At 51.9% G+C, this 21,300-nt stretch overlaps 1 protein-coding gene across 1 annotated transcript in view; it reads right to left on the bottom strand.

Annotated features, from left to right (window-relative positions):
- LOC137431904 (nck-associated protein 1) overlaps positions 1–21,300 on the bottom strand; it is a 343,894-nt gene that overhangs the window by 138,285 nt on the left and 184,309 nt on the right. Inside the window, exon 20 of the mRNA XM_068123738.2 lies at positions 14,450–14,581. Within this exon, the coding sequence (XP_067979839.1) occupies positions 14,450–14,581 (132 nt within the window). The remainder of the gene's footprint in view (positions 1–14,449; positions 14,582–21,300) is intronic.

Below are 21,300 nucleotides of genomic sequence, written 5' to 3'. Positions count from 1 at the left end.
CGGCTGCGACCATTATTTACATTACCAGGATGTTACCATACCAAAACCATACTCTTCACATCCGTTACCCTTCCTCCAAAATTGTTACACTCCTCAAAACCCGTTACACTTCTCAAAACCCGTTACACTTCTCAAAATCGTTACACTGCACCCTCCTTTCTTCAGGCACGTCCTCGGGCCTACTAGACTTAACTGAGTGTGACATGTAGGTGTAATTCCCTCTACAATTAACCTGACCCTGAGTGTGACAATTTTAAAACACAAATAAGTATGTCCCCCTATTGCATTGCATCCTGTCTAACAGACTCAAGCCCACAGCTAACCGAATTACGGAATTATTCTGAAACTATACATTTACGGTGGGGAGCATTATTTACAATGACGTGATTTCTTATTTACAACGCAACCCAGGACCTGTGTGTTTTTTTCTTTTCTTTTTAGGGAACAAGAGAAAGAAATTCCTGTTGGGAGGGAGGAGACAGCACGCATTGCATCGATGCACCAGTACCAATACCACCAAAGCACCCAAAAGCACCCAAACACCACAAAGCACCCAAAAACACCATCCGGTGCGGTTACCATGGTTCATAATAAACACAACAAAACAACTGGTGGTGGTCTTCTCCTTCTCTGCTGGGCCGATGTTCTTCCCGACGTCTTCTGGCTTCATGCGGCCTATTTGGACATACTAAAAAGCACAACTTGTGTCCATTTTTATTTAGGGCCTCAGGGGCCAACTAAGGGTGGTCCACCTCTTTGGCATAGGTGCCACCTTACCGAGGTCCGCAAGCAAGATTCCCTGGCCACTATGGCCGGTTTCCAACAGAGGTGCCCTGCCCCAGAACCTGGGGTCCATCAAGTGGTACTTGGCCGCCGAACAGCGGTCCATAAAGTGGTACATCAACGCAATGCGTGCTGGTTCTGGGAATCTCGGGCGCACAATGGCCACCTCACGCACGCTCCCCTCGGCACCCAATGGCGCACAGGTCATGTGGGAGACAAAAGAAAGACAATTGAGCGAGGGGTAAGGTCACAAGGGTACACGTCAAACAAGGCAATGCAAGGTGAAATGCGTACGGAGGGCGAAGTGAGAAAGCTCGTCCCTACCGTACGTCACCCCCCTGTCACCTACACTACCCTTGCTCTTACCCCATATTTACAAAATCTACCCATTTACAAATTCGTCACTACTGTCACGTCTTCCCCATATTTCCCTTATACCAAATTCGTCACCACAATCCCTCTACTTCAAAATTTGCCATCATCAAATTCATCATCAATCCTCATAAGGAGGCAGAGATGGAACATCAAAGCACAATGTCACACCCACGTCATGATGCGTCTCACAACCCAAACATTTGCATCATAAAAAATAATCAAAACATGGCATGGTGTGGAGTACCTGTCACCTCAGGTGAGTGGATGCAGATGGTGTGAGGAGATCCTTCATCCTAACTATCCTCTAAATGATTTTAACACACTTTACACTACCCGGGGTCTTTCCCTGCCAATTCATTGGCCAACTTACACTATGGGTTCTAATAACCAATTCCCATTGGCCAAACTGTGGTGCTCCTCAATTTTGGGGTCTCACTCCCCCGATTCATCTCCCGGTGCTCTAGCACAATTTCTGGGCTGCGACGTGTACCTCTCCCAACAGGTCTACCCACCTGCACACCTCCACCACTGTAGTTGCCACCCGAGCTTACCTAGCTCCTCACCCTAACCTATCTAACTGGGGGCAGCCCCTCTCCTGGCTCTGTCACCCCTTGGTGCCCTCTGGCACTGGGCTACCCGGGTCCGTCCTCCGGATCCTCGGGCCCCATCCACACAACTACTACCGGCTCCCAGAGCCCACCTGCGGCCTCACCTGGCCGACATCCTTACAGTGGTGGAGTGCCCAAACCAACTACACACACTAACAGGCTACACGCCCAGCCATTTCCACAACACCAACGCACCCATCCACATACCATTCTGTCACCCGCACCACAGATGCCAATATCCAACTACAATTTACCTATACCCTCTACCTAACACTTACACTACCCGCCCCGGGTATCCGTGATGGGGGTCCACTCTTCCCCCATTCACACCTTCGCACCATCCACTCCACTCCACAATTTCCACCATACTCACTCCACGACCATCCATTCCAATACTCCAGATATTCCACACTACCATTTATTCCACACAGCCACATACACCTGTTCTTCATTCACCTGTCGTTGCACACCTGTGCAATCATACCTGGTGCCACCTGCACCCTCCTTTCTTCCTGGACCATTTGGTCAACACAACACGCAATCACCACTACTCCCTCATACACTGCTCCACACACCTGTTCAGTTGCACACCTGTGCAATCACACCTGTTCCATTCTCCCACACACGGCATCATCTCAGCTAACTCCTCCCCTCTGAAACTTGCGCTTCCCAGTCGTCCCTTTAAACTATTGCGCTCCCACGTCATTATCAACCACACTAACCTACCTGCGTCCCCACTACAGGTATCAGTCACTAACTAACCTTATCGTTACCTAAGGTCATCTTCGCTAGATCCCTATCATTATCCAAGCCCTCCCTGGCTCGTTTTCACTGCCATAAACCCCATAATCTATAGCGCATTTGCCCCCACCTGTGAGGGATGGTGGATTTGCCATCCCACCACATCGGGGGTCTCTCACTACCAATTTCGCTCGTCCAAATCCAACAATTCAAAAATTTTCCATTTACTGCCAATTCTATTCACTTTTCTAAATTTCGTTTCAAATCACTACTATCACTATCACCATCACCCGTCTACTTATTACATCCTCTCGGTGCGCCAATTCACATCACCCGTCTACTTATTACATCCTCTCGGTGCGCCAATTCACATCTACAGCCCGGCTTCGTACAGCCGAGCAATGAACGCGGGTCGTTTTTTTTTTGTTTTTTTTTTGCCTGCAGGTTGAATCCGTCCGGCTTTCGGTTCAAGGGAGGTGGTTTGGTTGGACCGAGGCTCCACGCACCATCTCGGCGCGGCACCTTGCGGTCCCGGGCCCGATGGCTCAATCTCCCCCGGTCGGAACCCCGTCCCCACGAGGGGGCACCGTTCCGCTTCCTCCCACTCGCCCTCGAACCGGACCGGTCGCCTCGCCCGGCAAAGCCCGGACTCGACCGTGCGGGGCGGGGCCAAGCCCGAATCGGCAACGACGCTTCGAAGAGAAGCGACGCAGCATCGATCCGCGCCGGGCCTCGCACCCAACAAAGCACCCCACGCCCCGAGTGCTCGCATCGGCTATCCGTCGCCCTAACCGCTAACCTGGTTACCATCGATGCTTTACTTGCATGCTTACAAGCATACGCTACCCCTTTCACCCTTACAAAACCTGGCGTTCCAACGCCGTCCGTACATTCCACCAACGCTCTCCCTGTTACACACCATACCTCTCGCGCACACTCTCCCGTTACACCCTCTGTAACACTCACCACAGACGTACACTTTCTCGTTACATCCTCTGTAACACTCACCACAGGTGTACACTCTCTCGTTACTTCCTCCGTAACACTCACCACAGGTGTACACTCTCTCGTTACTTCCTCCGTAACACTCACCACAGGTGTACACTCTCTCGTTACTTCCTCCGTAACACTCACCACAGGTGTACACTCTCTCGTTACTTCCTCCGTAACACTCACCACAGGTGTACACTCTCTCGTTACTTCCTCTGTAACACTCACCACAGGTGTACACTCTCTCGTTACTTCCTCCGTAACACTCACCACAGACGTACACTTTCTCGTTACATCCTCTGTAACACTCACCACAGGTGTACACTCTCTCGTTACTTCCTCCGTAACACTCACCACAGGTGTACACTCTCTCGTTACTTCCTCCGTAACACTCACCACAGGTGTACACTCTCTCGTTACTTCCTCCGTAACACTCACCACAGACGTACACTTTCTCGTTACATCCTCTGTAACACTCACCACAGGTGTACACTCTCTCGTTACTTCCTCCGTAACACTCACCACAGACGTACACTTTCTCGTTACATCCTCTGTAACACTCACCACAGGTGTACACTCTCTCGTTACTTCCTCCGTAACACTCACCACAGGTGTACACTCTCTCGTTACTTCCTCCGTAACACTCACCACAGGTGTACACTCTCTCGTTACTTCCTCCGTAACACTCACCACACCGCGCTTCCATGTACCCCCTCGCACACGCGCTTCGACCGGCTCACTCCTGACGGCACACTCACTCCTCGGCGTGCACTTTTTCCTCACACACCCCATGGTCGGACATTCTCGCACACCTCTTTTTTCGCACACCTGACCTGTCACACACTTCACCAACGGCCTTTCACGAACACCCGGATCCAAACCAATCCCCAAGCCGACTGAATCTCCCCTCACATCATGTACATTGCCACTCACCTCCGTACCTCGTCTCCGCCCCTCCTTTGCCACCTGCAAACTCTTTATTTGGTTAGTGAGCATCACATCATGATTTGAACACAGACCTTGTACATATTCCATTTCTCCCTGCAATTCCCGGGCTACCTCCGTCATCTCTTCAATTTTAATTATTCCCGCTACTGCTTTTTCTTTATTAACCTCGGCGACCGCTGGCTTTTCTAAACCCCGTGTCGCGATTTCTACCCCCGTCATTGTACCCGTGCTTTCCTCCGCTTCGCTCAACCAGCGCTTTTCGACCCGCTTTACCTCCTCGTGCACCCGTGGGACCTGCTCGCCCAACTTGCGGTCTCTGTCCCTCTGCTCCATTCTCTCCATATTGGCCTTCACTCCGTTCGTTATTTCTTCAATTTGGTTTCCCAATCGCTCACTAAGGGCTTCCATTTCAGCCATAAATAATTGCATGTCTTCCACCGTTGGTACAAAGGGCGCGGCAAAATTTGGTGCCGCTACACCCACATGCGTGAGGACGCCATTTTGTGCACCTGATACACCCTCAACCACACCTTCTTTACTCTCCTCCACCATTTTTTTTCCTAAGTCCTGGGTCGATTCTACCCCGTCTATTTCCCCCACCGACATCCGATCGCCTTGATTGTCCATGGCGCGATCTCAAAATTCGGGTTTTATAAAAAACACAATTTCGGCAGCTCGTAATTTTGACCAAAAATTTTTTTTTTTAAACTTTGGGCCTAACAAATTTAGTCCCAGGTTCGAATCCAACTCCTCGACACCAATTGTTACGGACACGGCTTTTAGATGTTATATTGACCGAGCGGTGGTGTATTTAACCGCGTCCGAACAGTTACTCCCCGATTAAAACCCGATTCCACCCGAACGTTGACTAATCGCGCTACAGATATTCAATTGGGAAACCTCTAAAGCGACCGAAAGAGAAGAAGAGAGAAGAAAGACAGAGTTTGGAGGAAGAACAGATTTATTATACACACACAAGCAATATTTTAGAGCGACCAATATTATTTACAGCAATAGATGGAAAAGAGCAGTCACACAGTGCATTGTTAACTTATTCTATTTCATTTACTTAATCCCCAAGACAAACGAGTAGGACAGGACGTTCACACTCACACGGTGGATATTGCAGGCAGGTAATGGCTCGAGGTTGATTGCTTGAGAGGAAGGCAAAATCGGAGGCCGCAGCACCCCTCGCGGTTTTGGCGGGAAAACCTCCGTCGCGTATCCGCGGCCGTCACGCGCTGGCTCGGCACACCTGCTCCTCTTCCTGGGGTGGAGCCGTCTCCCTCCGTTCAGCGCGTCTCTCCAACGACAGGGGGGTATTGCAGGCAGGCAGGTAGGTAGGTAGGTAGGTAGGGCTTGCGGTGGATTGCGCTCCTCTTCCAGGTCATCCCCCAGCGTATCTCTCAAGGCCTCTCTTTGGTGCAGCCTCGTTGCTCCTCTCCAGTCATCTCTCATCTGGACTCCTCTCCAGTCAACTCTCATTTGCACTCATCTCCCATCTGCTAAAGCAGTCCCCTGCAGTCGCTTTTATCACCTCCAGCGAAATCAAGCCGCCGACTCCGAGGGCGCGCCTACCGGGTCACTCACCGCGGTGTTGATTGGCTGTTAGGGCTGGTTCACTCCTTGCTTCTTATGACGAGGTGGAGACACGCCTTTCTTCCCCAACCTTACCTCGTGGCCAATGGTGGTTTGAAGAAAACCAGCCAAAATGCGGAAGGCAATTGGAAGGGAGGTTTTGGGGAAATTGGAAGGGCCTACGCTTATTTTGTTTGATACAATGCAAAGTCAATCTAGTGGAAAACACATACTTAGCCTACATGGAATAAGGAAATACACTATTTAAAAGATATATCGTGACCTGCGTGTATGTTCTATGAAATTAATTAGGAGGACGGCTGCGACCATTATTTACATTACCAGGATGTTACCATACCAAAACCATACTCTTCACATCCGTTACCCTTCCTCCAAAATTGTTACACTCCTCAAAACCCGTTACACTTCTCAAAACCCGTTACACTTCTCAAAATCGTTACAATATTTTTACCTCTGGTAGGGGCCGCTGCCTCCACAAAAACGGCACGATAAGCTACTGTATTTATACACGGAAACAAGGTGTTTGTTCAAGGAGGAAAAACCCTTTGGGGAGATGGGATATTATTAGTTTTAACATTGCTTTGCAATATCATTAATATTACGCTGTTAATACACCTTCACTTAGGCATCAGATATGAAGCTTGTGACCACGTTTCATCAACATCATGTGTGTAGTTTCAGAGGAGAGCGCAAATACCTATTTTGGAGGGGGTCAAATCCCCAACCACACCACCCCCCCTCCCCCCTCCGTGAACCCCCTTAATGAGCACAGATTTAGAATTTGTTTTCAAAGCCATTAACTAGACGTATTGACCGATGTATATTCCAAGTTTCAGCTAGTTTCAATGTATAGCCCTTGAGATATGAGCGCCAGCACATTTTGGGCGGACGGACAGATGGACACCAACATGGGGTTTTTTTTTTTCGAGGGTTTTCTCAATAAAACGTAAGGATGCATAAAGGCACATTGCCGAAATTTGGAACATATTACCTCAATCATATTACCAGGCTCACCTCGTCCTGGTGGTGGGGTTGCTATCTTTATCAAAAACGATCTTCCTCACTCTCCCTGAACTGCTCTGTCTCTCTCCACCACACCCACAGGAGTACCTCTGGCTCCGAGTTCCCCTCCTCTCCCACCTTTTGTTCATATGTGTTCTGTACCGTCCACCAAACAGTGGTGACTATTTATATCTCGCTGTCCAACAACATGGACCAACTTATATCCACCCATCCCAACTCTCTCTTCCTCATATGTGGCGACTTCAACTGTCATCATGACAGCTGGATGGGTGTTGGTACCTCTCTCACCAGTCAAGGTACCTCAGCAAAGGACTTCTGCGACTCACTGGGACTGACACAATCTGTCAATTTCCCAACCCAGATCTGTCAACGGTACATCATCTCTTCAGGACTTGGTTATGACAAACTTCCCCGCAAATGTCTGCTGTTGTTCTTCTTCTCCAATCGGTTCATCTGATCATTTCCTTGTTAAAGTGGACATCTCTCTGGTCATTCTCAGAAAGCCTCCTCAGCATCAATGAGTCTGTAGCGGCTACCGCTGGGTTTTCACAATCGCCTTGCACCTATCAAGGACGCGGAGCGATCACCATGCCGGGCTCGTCCAGGACGCCCGGGCAGGCCCGCGCTCAACTTGCCAGGCCTCGGTCGGGACGCCCAGGCATGCCCGGGCATGCCCGGGCAGGCTCGCAATCAACTTGCCAGGCCGCAGCCAGGATGCTCGGCCACGCCCCCTCTCGCCTTTGCTGGGCAAACGCTCCGGGATAATGTGTGTATATATATTGCTGCCCGATAAACGGGCTTTTCAGAGTACCTGAGTGTTTTGTTTGAATAAAGCAACTCGGACGAATTCCAGCTTTTTGTCGCGTCCATTCTTCCGATCGACGTGGGAGCCCGAGCTCCTTCATTGGTGACCTACCGACATGGACATGGCAGTGGCCCTTAAACTGCCTACCTTCTGGGAGGCTCACGCGGCGGTTTGGTTCGCACAGGCGGACTCCCTGTTCGCCCTGCGAGGCATCACGGCCGACGACACCCGCTTCCACCATGTGGTAGCAGCGCTCGGTTCAACCACCGCGGCCCGTGCCCTGAGCCTCCTCGAGAGCCCGCCAGCCGCTGACAAATACGGCACGATTAAAAATCTCCTCCTCGACGCTTTCGCCCTCCCATCGGCGGAACGCGCACGGCGCCTGCTCGACCTGCCCGAGCTCGGCGACACGCGCCCTTCCGAGCGAATGGACTACATGCTTTCGCTGCTCGGCAAGCACTCTCCGGCATTCCTGTTCCGGGAGCTGTTCCTCCGTCAGCTGCCTAGCCCGGTACGCCACGCCCTGGCAAGCACGACGATCACGGATCCCCGTGCCCTTGCCAGGGAAGCCGACAAGATCTCCGCCGCAGGCCAGCGCATCGCAGCAGCGACCTGGGGCCCACCGCCATCCGACGCAACACCGATGGCGCCCGAGCACCCGGCACGGTCGACGACCGAACTGCCGACGCAATTGGCGGCCGCTACAACGAGCCGACCACCTCCAGCACAACGACCGGGGCCTCCACCTGACCAAGCATGGTGTTACTATCATGCCAGGTTCGGACAGAAGGCCCGGACATGCCGACCCCCGTGCACCTTCGGCAGGCCGGGAAACGGCCGAGCCGGCGTTCATTACCAGCCATGAGCGCCGGCCACACAGGCAACTTACTGTTCATCACGGATAAAGCGTCCGGACAGCGCTTCCTGTGCGACACCGGCGCCCAACTGAGCGTCATACCCGCCTCTGACCACGACAGGCAGTCCGCGGTTTGTGGCCCCTCCTTGGTTGCGGCCAACGGATCGGCCATCCGCAACTTCGGCCCGCGCAACGTCACCCTCTGCTTCGGCGGCCAACGCTTTGCTTGGACGTTTGTAACCGCAAACGTGCCCATGGCTCTGCTAGGCGCCGACTTCCTCTGCGCACACGGACTGCTGGTGGACGTCCAACGGCGTCGTTTAATCAACGCCGAAACCTTCAGCTCCCTGGTATGCACGTTGAGCAGCTCCGCGCCGACCGAGCTGGCATGCGCCCTCCCGGCGGCGAACGAGTTTGCTCGCCTGCTCACGGAGTTCCCGGCCCTCACGCGGCCGACGTTTTCGGCCGTCGCAGTACGGCATGGGATCGAGCACCACATACCAACCACGGGCCCGCCGGTCTACGCCAGAGCCCGCCGCCTCGACCCAGCCAAGCTCGCCGTGGCCAAAGCCGAGTTCGACGCTTTAGAACACCTCGGCATCGTGCGGCGCTCCGATAGCGCGTGGGCTTCGCCACTACACATCGTCCCAAAGCCAGGGGGCGGCTGGCGCCCATGTGGCGACTACCGCCGCCTTAACGACGCTACCACCCCCGACAGGTATCCGATCCCGCACATCCAAGACTTCTCCGCCCGTCTGGCGGGACGGGTCATTTTTTCGAAAATTGATCTCATATGGGGATATCACCAGGTACCTGTCAGGGCGGCCGACGTCCCTAAAATGGCAGTCATCACGCCATTCGGCTTATTCGAATTCTTACGGATGCCATTTGGTCTCAAGAACGCGGCTCAGGCGTTCCAGCGCTTGATGGACGACGTGCTGCGTGACCTGCCGTTCCTTTTCGTTTACCTGGACGACATCCTCGTCGACAGCACGTCCCGGGCCGAACACCTCCTCCACCTCCGAACACTGTTCGGGCGCCTCAGCGAGCATGGCCTCATCGTCAACCCGGCCAAATGCCACTTCGGCACGACGGGCGTTGATTTTTTGGGCCACCACATCACCAAGAACGGGGCCGTGCCGCTGCCAACCAAGGTCGAGGCCATCACCACGTTTCCACGTCCCCGCACCATAAAGGCCCTGCAGGAATTCCTGGGAATGGTGAATTTTTATCACCGCTTCGTGCCTCGCGCTGCTCAACTCATGCGGCCCCTCTACGAAGCCCTCCGGGGCAAGCCGGCCAAGCATGACATCGCCTGGTCCGCAGCAATGGACGCGGCCTTCCAAAGCTCAAAGTGGGCCCTCGCCGACGCAACACTGCTCGCTCACCCGGTGCTCAACGCACCCATCGCCCTCACCACGGATGCCTCCGACTACGCGGTGGGCGCCGTACATGAGCAATGGGTGAACGGGGTTTGGCAGCCACTCGCTTTTTTCAGCCGGCAGCTCCGGCCGAACGAGCTCAAATACAGCACGTTTCACCGTGAGCTCCTCGGTCTACACCTGGCCGTCCGCCATTTCCGCCACCTCCTGGAGGGCCGACCTTTCACGGCGTTCGTCGACCACAAGCCGTTGGTTTACGCAATGGCCAAGGTCACGGAGCCGTGGTCGGCCCGCCAACAGCGCCACCTCTCCGCCGTGTCAGAGTTTACCATGGACATCCGGCACGTCGCCGGCAAAAACAACGCCGTGGCCGACTGTCTTTCCCGGGCCAGCGCGAACGCGGTCCACCTGGGCGTGGACTTCGCGCTTATGGCGGCGGACCAAACCACCGACACCACGGTGCAAGCCCTCCGGGCGGCGGACACGGGCCTCCGCCTGGCCGACATCCCCTTCGCGGACACTGTCCTGCTCTGCGACGTCTCCCAAGGCCAGCCTCGCCCCATCGTGCCCGTCACCTGGCAACGCCAAATCTTCGCCTCCCTCCACGGCCTTTCCCACCCGGGCCGGAAAGCTTCCCAGAAGCTGGTGTCGGCGCGATTCGTCTGGCACGGCCTTCGTCGGGACGTCCGCGATTGGACCAGCACCTGCACAGCCTGCCAACGGGCCAAGGTCCACCGACACACCCAGGCCCCGCTGGCACCTTTCACCGTGCCCGAACGACGTTTCGACCACGTCAACGTGGATCTGGTGGGCCCTCTCCCCCCGTCACGGGGGTTCACACACCTGCTCACCATGGTGGACAGGACCACCAGGTGGCCGGAGGCCGTTCCCCTCGTCTCCACCACCACCGCCGACGTGGCGCAGGCTTTCATCGCCACCTGGGTCGCCCGCTTCGGCGCACCGGCGGACATCTCGTCAGACCGCGGACCACAGTTCACCTCCGAGCTGTGGGGCGCGGTCGCCCGCAACCTGGGGGTCAGGCTCCACCGTACTACGGCCTACCACCCCCAAGCAAACGGGTTGTGCGAGCGATTCCACCGCTCCATGAAGGCCGCGCTCATGGCCGGCCTTCAAGACGGCGGTTGGGCCGACCGGCTGCCGTGGGTCCTTTTGGGCCTCTGCACGGCCCCCAAGGAGGACCTCCAGGCATCCACCACCGAGCTTGTCTACGGCCAGGCGCTACGCGTCCCAGGCGAATTCGTGCCCGACGCTACCAGTCCCTGGTCCGCAGCTCACCAGCGCTCAGACCTCCAGGAGGCCGCCCGACGGTTTGCCCCCGTGCCAACATCCCACCACGGTGACCCCCAGTCCTACGTCCCCCCAGCACTTCGCACAGCGGAGTATGTTTTTGTGCGTCACAACGCACATCGGGGGCCACTCCGGCCGCCGTACGACGGGCCCTTCCGGGTCCTGCGACGGGACGACAAGTCGTTCGTCATCGACATCGGCGGCAGGTTGGACCGGATTGCGGTGGACCGCCTCAAGCCGGCTCACGTGGACGTCGACCAACCACCACGGGTGGCCCTTCTGCCGCGGCGAGGCCGCCCCCCGTCCACGGTGCCCCCCACTTGACCGCCCACCACCACACCGGTCCCCCCCCCCCCCCCCCACGACCCGCCAGGGGTTGCTTCGGCCGGGTCATCAGGACCCCCCTCAAATTGACCCTGCCGGTGCAAGTCGATTCTGGGGGGACGTGTGTAGCGGATACCGCTGGGTTTTCACAATCGCCTTGCACCTATCAAGGACGCGGAGCGATCACCATGCCGGGCTCGTCCAGGACGCCCGGGCAGGCCCGCGCTCAACTTGCCAGGCCTCGGTCGGGACGCCCGGGCATGCCCGGGCAGGGCAGGCTCGCCCTCAACTTGCCAGGCCGCAGCCAGGACGCTCGGCCACGCCCCCTCTCGCCTTTGCTGGGCAAACGCTCCGGGATAATGTGTGTATATATATTGCTGCCCGATAAACGGGCTTTTCAGAGTACCTGAGTGTTTTGTTTGAATACAGCAACTCGGACGAATTCCAGCTTTTTGTCGCGTCCATTCTTCCGATCGACGTGGGAGCCCGAGCTCCTTCAAGTCTGTCATTTCACTCAGGCCGACTGCAATAGTCTTCAATGTGTTAGCTCTTCCATGAGCCTCGACTCAAAATTTATTTTAAAATCATTTGGAACATATTACAAGCGTCATATTACATTATATATATATATTTTAAATTACAAGCGTCACCCCAGAAGTTCTTCATAAGGTTTCATGTACCATGTTTCAGCGATTGCAAAATTAAACACTTGCTGTCTCAATATAGACAACTGGTAAATATTACGGTTCTCTGTTTCATTCTAGAATTAAAAGAACTAGGGCATGCCCGTACTATATATAAGCTAGGACGTGCCCGTACGTGGGTGCCCGTTCCTTGCCAAAAAAAAAAAAAAAAAAAATTTGTGTAGGGGTGTGTGTGTGTAAACATCCTAGGGCGTGCCCGTACGTGGGTGCAAAAAAAACATGCGTGCAAACAACAACAACAAAAAAAAACTTTGAAACCACGTGGCAGTAACGACCACAGAACCCCCCCCCCCCCCCCCCTCTATTTACATGAATGGTTTGGTCCATTCGCAACGACCACAGAACCCCCCCCCCCCCCTCTATTTACATGAAATGGTTTGGTCCAAAGCGAACGGCTTGCGGTGTTTGGTAAAGAAATCGCCATAGCTCGGTAACTACTTGTCCGATTAATTTCAAACCTTGAAAAGGCACATCCTCGGGTCCCCAGCAATATACCTGGCAAGTTTCAAGTATATCGGACCGGTAGTTGTCGAGAAACAGCGGTCACAGACAAACATACACACATACACACATACAAACACACATACACACATACACACAGAGATTAATGGAATTATAGATAGACTAGGGCATTGCCCGTACTATATCTATATCTAAAATTATATCCCCCCCCCCTCTATTTACATGAAATGGTTTGGTCCAAAGCGAACGGCTTGCGAGTACGGTGACAATCCCCCCCCCTCTATTTACATGCAATGGTTTGGTCCAAAGCGAACGGCTTCCGGAGTTTGGTAAAGAAATCGCCATCGCGTGCACAAACGCGCAGGAAAGCGAATGAATCGCAAATTCGGTTTTATTAGTTTTAAAACATAGTTTAACGCCAACATAGTTTGCAAACGTGAAATAAATGAATACGCTCTCAAATGTGCCATCCGAGGCAGAGTGTGTCCTCCACGTTCGGCACACGCGATCGTTCGCTGCTCTCTGATTGGTTGAATCGTTTTTTGGACATAGCTCGGTAAGTAATTGTCCGATTAATATGAAACCTTGAAAAGGCACATCCTCGGGTCCCCAGCAATATACCTGGCAAGTTAAAAGTATATCGGACCCGTGGTTGTCGAGAAACAGCGGTCACAGACAAACAGACGTACAAACGTACAGACGTACAGAGATTACTGGAATTATAGATAGACTAGGGCATTGCCCGTACTATATCTATATCTAAAATTATATCCCCCCCCTCTATTTACATGAAATGGTTTGGTCCAAAGCGAACGGCTTGCGAGTACGGTGACAATCCCCCCCTCTATTTACATGCAATGGTTTGGTCCAAAGCGAACGGCTTCCGGAGTTTGGTAAAGAAATCGCCATCGCGTGCACAAACGCGCAGGAAAGCGAATGAATCGCAAATTCGGTTTTATTAGTTTTAAAACATAGTTTAACGCCAACATAGTTTGCAAACGTGAAATAAATGAATACGCTCTCAAATGTGCCATCCGAGGCAGAGTGTGTCCTCCACGTTCGGCACACGCGATCGTTCGCTGCTCTCTGATTGGTTGAATCGTTTTTTGGACATAGCTCGGTAAGTAATTGTCCGATTAATATGAAACCTTGAAAAGGCACATCCTCGGGTCCCCAGCAATATACCTGGCAAGTTAAAAGTATATCGGACCCGTGGTTGTCGAGAAACAGCGGTCACAGACAAACAGACGTACAAACGTACAGACGTACAGAGATTACTGGAATTATAGATAGATAATATTAAAATTCTAACATGTGGTCATGGACGAAACATTTCATAAAAACATGAATGGATCTTCATGGTGATACAATATAAAGATAGCACACTAATTTCACCAATATAATCCACTAAGCTTGTGTTAATCCATTTTGCATCCACTGGAAAGGTGAACGTAGGTCAGGTCCTCTGTGATGGAGGCATTTGAGGAGGAAGGCTTCCACGAAAATAAGTTAATCAACTCAAACATTCTCCAGATGCTCACTTGGTGAAGCTGGTTTCCAGACAACTTGTGAGGAACTCCTTCGGTGTGAATGTGTGTTCCCAAAGAGTGAATGAAGGAGTATAGTTGATGGCAAGGCACAGCTCCACAAGGGCTGTGTGCAGCTTGTCCATACTGGGGAAAAAATATTTTAAAAACCGCACATAGCAGTTATTCCACAAATCTGTTTGACACAACAATTATATTTGTTTATTGAATGTAATTTTTACGGATATGAACACAATTTACAATTTAATATTTTTTACGGATATGGTGTGAGAAATGGAGAAGGTGTAAGGATTTTGGAGTTTGCTGATGGAGCTGATTTGTTGATTTGTAATACTCAGTTCCAGAAAGAGGACAATAAGCTTGTTACATACACATCAGGTGGGTCGACGACAACCGTTGACTACCTGATGGTGCGTCGGCGAGATAGGGGGCACCTCCGGGACACAAAGGTGATCCCGGGGGAGGAGGCTGTTTCACAGCACCACTTGGTTGTCTGCGACATAAGGGTGAAAGGTGCGAGGAGAGCTCGGCGGGTGAAGTACCAACCGAGAATGAAGGTGTGGAGGTTGAAAGAGGTGACAGTAAGGGAGGCATTAAAAGAGAGGCTGAGTAGGGTGGAGGATGATGTGGTTGAGCTTGAACGTGGTTGGATGTCAATGAAAGATAGTCTGTTGGGAGCCGTTGGTGAGGTATGTGGATGGACAAAAGGACCACCGAGGCACTCGGAAACATGGTGGTGGGATGTTGAGGTTGGAAAGAGGATTGACGAGAAGAGGAAGAAGTTCAAAGAGTGGCAGAAGGCGAAGGGTACGGGAGCAGAAACAGCAGAGCATGAAAGTTATAAGGCAGCCAGGAAGGCTGCAAAGAAAGAGGTAGCAAAGGCGCAGGAGGCATGTAGGAAAATGTTCGGAGAACGCTTGGATTCGGAAGAGGGTCAGAAAGCAGTATTCAGGATTGCAAAGCAGATAGCGAAAGAGAGGTGTGATGTGATGGGGGTGAGTTGCTTGAAGGATGAAGGGGGACAAATCGTTGTCGACCCAGATGGAATTAAAGGAAGATGGAAAAGATATATGGAAATCCTGTTGAATACAGAGAATGAATGGGATGGCAACATAGAGAGTAACCCAGTTTTAGGACCGGCAGAGAAGATAACTGAGAAGGAAGTTGAGGAAGCGATAAAAGCAATGAAGAGTGGAAAAGCGGGAGGGCCGACGGGAGTTGTGGGAGATATGTTGAAGGCAGCAGGAAGTTGGGGTGTGAAGAGAATGACAGAGATCTGTAATCTGGTGGTGAAAGAAGGCCGCATTCCAGTGGATTGGGAACTGAGTACCCTCGTCCCTCTATACAAGGGGAAAGGTGACCCTCTGGAGTGTGGCTCGTACCGAGCGATAAAGTTATTGGAGCATGGAATGAAGGTATTGGAAAGGGTGTTGGAGAGGAGGATAAGGAAGAAAGTGAAGATCGACGAAATGCAGTTTGGATTTATGCCAGGAAGAGGAACGACAGATGCGCTTTTCATTGTGAGGCAGTTGCAGGAGAAGTACATGGATAAGAGGAAGAAGTTGTTTTTTGGGTTTGTTGATCTGGAGAAAGCATTCGATAGGGTTCCACGCAAAGTATTGACATGGGCATTGAGGAAGTTAGGAGTGGAGGAATGGTTGATCAGAGTAGTGATGGCAATGTACAAAAGCGCATGCACAGCTGTAAGGACGTAGGACGGGAACAGTGGTGAGTTTGAGGTGAAGGTGGGAGTGCATCAGGGGTCGGTACTAAGTCCACTACTATTTGTAGCTGTGATGGAGGTGCTGGCTCAGACCGTAAAGGAGGGTTTACCGTGGGAGTTGTTGTATGCAGATGATCTGGTGTTGATTGCGGAAAGTATGGATGGACTGAAGGAAAAGATGAACAAGTGGAAGGAATGTATGGGGACAAAAGGTCTGAAGGTGAATATCGGAAAGACAAAGGTGATGGCAAGTGGTAAAGCATGTGGTGAGGTGGAAAGAACTGGGAAGTGGCCGTGTGCTGTGTGCAGGAATGGTGTCGGAGTGAACTCCATTCAATGTACAATGTGTGCTGAGTGGGTTCATCAAAAATGTAGTGGTCTGAGAGGGTCATTAACCAGTGTGGCAGCTACATTCAAATGTAAGGTGTGCACAGAGGGAGCTGCAGATGGAGGAAATGTTGAGTTGGATCTTGGAGACGGCATGAAGCTGGAAGGTGTGAAAACATTTTGCTACCTCGGAGACATGCTGAATGGAGAAGGTGGATCAGACTCGGCAACGGTTGCTCGAGTGAGATGTGCATGGAAGAAGTTTCGGGAACTGAGTGGCGTGCTGATGAGGAGGAGAGTGTCGCTGAAGCTGAAGGGAAAGGTGTATGCTGCATGTGTGAGAAGTGTTACGATTTATGGGAGCGAGACATGGGTAATGAACGTAGAGCAGCAACGAAGGCTGGAAAGGGTGGAAATGCGAATGGTTCGATGGATGTGCAGAGTATCGTTGAGAGAGAGGAAGACATGATGATTGCGATGATGAATTGCGAAAGATGATGGGAATATTGCCTGTGATTGATGCTGTGAAGAGGAACAGGTTGAGATGGTTTGGTCATGTATTGAGGAAGGATGAAAGTGACTGGTTGAGAAGAGTGATGGAAGTTAATGTAGAAGGAAGTAGAGGACGGGGAAGACCGAGAAAGACTTGGCTAAAGATGGTGGAAGAAGAAATGCGGGCAAGGGGGTTAACAAGGAGAGATGCAGAAAATAGGGCAAAATGGAGAAGATTGTCATGGGGACCACAAGACTAACCCCCGCTCTAGCAGGGAACATGGCCTTAAAATGCATGTTGTGTTGTTGTTGTATTGAATGTATCAGATATTCCCAATGCATTGAAAAAATAACATTTAAAGGACGTTGTAAATGATTCCTCATTTTCAGACCCCGACATTCGCGGACCCAACATATTCGCGGTTGATAATATGCAACCTGTATCTACATTTGCGGCCCTGTCTATCCCATATTCACGATTTTTCGTGGGTGCAAAAAGCATCTCCTACCAGCCAAGAACATTACACTTCCAAAAGCATCTTCCACGTGTCGTGCATGCAACCACTTCCAGCCACACATAAACCATTTCCCGACAGTTGTGCACATTACAGTCCGAACAACATCTTCCATGTGTCATGTATAAAGCCGCTCGACATGCGCAACCACACAATTCACATTATTTTCGCAGGAGTATTCACTGTTTTTTGCGGACGTATTCAGTTTTTCGCGGGCTTATTCACCGTTTTTCTCGGGTGTATTCACCGTTTTTTGCGGGCGTATTCACCGTTTTTCGCGGGCGTATTCACTCTTTCGCGGGCGTATTCCCCGTTTTTCATTGGCGTATTCACCATTTTTCATTGGCGTATTCACCGTTTTTCATGGGCGTATTCACCGTTTTTCCCGGGTGTATTCACCGTTTTTTCCGGGCATATTCACCGTTTTTCGCCGACATATTCACTGTTTTTCACGGGCGTATTCACTCTTTTGTGGGCGTATGACGGGCGTATTCACTCTTTCGCAAGCGTATTCTCTTTTGCGGGCGTATGATGGGAGTATTCACCGTTTCGCGGGCTTATTCACCGTTTTTCATGGGCGTATTCACCGTTTTTTCCGGGTGTATTCACCGTTTTTCCCGGGTGTATTCACCGTTTTTCCCGGGCGTATTCACCGTTTTTCGCCGACGTATTCACTGTTTTTCACGGGAGTATTCACTCTTTCGCGGGCATACGACAGGCGTATTCACTCTTTCGCAAGCGTATTCACTCTTTCGCGGGCTTATGACAGGCGTATTCACTCTTTCGCAAGCGTATTCACTCTTTCGCGGGCTTATTCAACGTTTTTCGCGGGCGTACTCACCGTTTTTCGCGGGCGTACTCACCGTTTTTCGCGGGCGTACTCACCGTTTTTCGCGGGCGTACTCACCGTTTTTCGCGGGCGTACTCACCGTTTTTCGCGGGCGTACTCACCGTTTTTCGCGGGCGTACTCACCGTTTTTCGCGGGCGTACTCACCGTTTTTCGCGGGCGTACTCACCGTTTTTCGCGGGCGTACTCACCGTTTTTCGCGGGCGTACTCACCGTTTTTCGCGGGCGTACTCACCGTTTTTCGCGGGCGCACTCACCGTTTTTCGCGGGCGCACTCACCGTTTTTCGCGGGCGCACTCACCGTTTTTCGCGGGCGCACTCACCGTTTTTCGCGGGCGCACTCACCGTTTTTCGCGGGCGCACTCACCGTTTTTCGCGGGCGCACTCACCGTTTTTCGCGGGCGCACTCACCGTTTTTCGCGGGCGCACTCACCGTTTTTCGCGGGCGCACTCACCGTTTTTCGCGGGCGCACTCACCGTTTTTCGCGGGCGCACTCACCGTTTTTCGCGGGCGCACTCACCGTTTTTCGCGGGCGCACTCACCGTTTTTCGCGGGCGCACTCACCGTTTTTCGCGGGCGCACTCACCGTTTTTCGCGGGCGCACTCACCGTTTTTCGCGGGCGCACTCACCGTTTTTCCCGGGCGCACTCACCGTTTTTCCCGGGCGCACTCACCGTTTTTCCCGGGCGCACTCACCGTTTTTCCCGGGCGCACTCACCGTTTTTCCCGGGCGCACTCACCGTTTTTCCCGGGCGCACTCACCGTTTTTCCCGGGCGCACTCACCGTTTTTCCCGGGCGCACTCACCGTTTTTCCCGGGCGCACTCACCGTTTTTCCCGGGCGCACTCACCGTTTTTCCCGGGCGCACTCACCGTTTTTCCCGGGCGCACTCACCGTTTTTCCCGGGCGCACTCACCGTTTTTCCCGGGCGCACTCACCGTTTTTCCCGGGCGCACTCACCGTTTTTCCCGGGCGCACTCAACGTTTTTCCCGGGCGCACTCACCGTTTTTCCCGGGCGTACTCACCGTTTTTCCCGGGCGTACTCACCGTTTTTCCCGGGCGTATTCACCGTTTTTCCCGGGCGTATTCACCGTTTTTCCCGGGCGTATTCACCGTTTTTCCCGGGCGTATTCACTGTTTTCGTGGGCGTATTCACTGCTTTTCCTGGGCGTATTCACTGGTTTTCGTGGGCGTATTCACTGCTTTTCGTGGGCGTATTCACTCTTTCGCGGGCGTATTCACCGTTTTTCATGGGCGTATTCACCGTTTTTCACGGGTGTATTCACCGTTTTTCCCAGGCGTATTCACCGTTTTTCGTGGGTGTATTCACTGTTTTCATGGGCGTATTCACTGCTTTTCATGGGCGTATTCACTGCTTTTCTTGGGCGTATTCACTGCTTTTCGTGGGCGTATTCACTGCTTTTCGTGGGCGTATTCACTGCTTTTCGTGGGCATATTCACTGCTTTTCGTGGGCGTATTCACTGTTTTTAGCGGGCGTATTGATAGTTTTTCGCGGTGTATTCGCGGTTTTTCACAGGTGTATTCATGGTTTTTCTGACTTGCGTTGACATTGATGGCCCTGTGCTTCACGTATTCGTAATTTTTTCGTGGGCTTGTTCACAGGATTTCTGATTTTCCCAAATGAATCACAAACTGCCAGTAACCTACCCTTTTCCCATTGAAACAATGCCCCGACATTTGTGGATTCGACATGCATTTGCTGCATTTTCCAGGTTTGGGTCTGACTGTTTATACTGGGAGGGACCCAAAGAATATCTGGACAATGTAAAATGTGATTTCAAGTCCTCAACTATCCCTCCCACTCTCACAATCTCCAAGTCATCACATTCCCTCCACCCCCCCCCCCCCCACCCCCACCATCCCAAACCCAAAATCCTTGGCCTCCACCTTCCCGCCCCAGATCCTCAACCTCCCCCTCATTATCCTATGGCTACAATTCCCTCCCCACTTCATGCCTCCTCCCCACTTCAAGCCTCCAAGGCTTCAACCCCACCTTGCCCTACCCCCATGTTCAGTAGGGAAGGGAAAATGCATTGTGTTTATAATACAATCAAACCCCATTGTGATGCTTTTCCTTTCTCCATCTCTATCTCTCTCTCGGTCATTCGGTTTTTTTTTTGGGGGGGGGGGGGGGGTGTGGTGTCATGGTGGCTGTATGCAGTCTTCCTGTATTGTGTGAGTCGTAATTGTGGTTTTCTCCTCTTCCCCCAATCCTCCTCCCTCTTTCCTTGTCCATCTGACCATGTTTTTAGTATTTTGCTATTGTTTCTCTTTTTATTTTGTCTTTGAGAGAGAGAGAAAGAGCGAGAGCTGGTCTATTGGGTGTGACCTACCCACCTTAATGAGGCTTTGCAAGCGTTGTGTTGCTTGTAATGTGTTTTACTTTTAATTTATTTTGATTCGTTTCATTTTTACAGTCTTGTCTTGTTTGGGCAAAGATATGTGAAATTTCCGTCATGCCGAATACATGCCCTCAGTACAAGGCGTTTAATAATTTAACCTGGAAACATGCGCTTGTGTGTGCGAACATGTCCGAGCTATGTCGCGAATGAATCACAAAATCATTGCTTTGGTGTCTGATGAAAATTTTGTTAATGATGTTGTGAGTGCTGAGTTAAACACAGAGAGTGGCATCTTCATGTTGGCATCCTCCATGGATACTCCCGCGATGAAAATCGTCATATCCAATGTCCCACCATTCATATGGAACGATAAACTGATGTCAGTTCTGTTTCAATATGAAACAGTCTTAAGAACGTCAATGATCCCGATGAGGTGCCGTGACGAGAGGAGAAAACAGGCAATGAGTTTCTGTTGAAAGGTATACATGATATTTCCGGATTGTAGTGACAACACTTGGTTGGATATTTCGTTCAAGGTAGATTGCCAAGAATGTTGGTAGCAAATGTATTATTA

The sequence above is a fragment of the Myxine glutinosa genome, chromosome 7, assembly GCF_964187855.1.
Source record: "Myxine glutinosa chromosome 7, kmMyxGlut1.1, whole genome shotgun sequence".
NCBI classification, from domain to species: Eukaryota; Metazoa; Chordata; class Myxini; order Myxiniformes; family Myxinidae; genus Myxine; species Myxine glutinosa.
The sequence above is the reverse complement of the archived record's forward strand: the minus strand, read 5'-3'. Positions and strand labels throughout refer to the sequence as shown.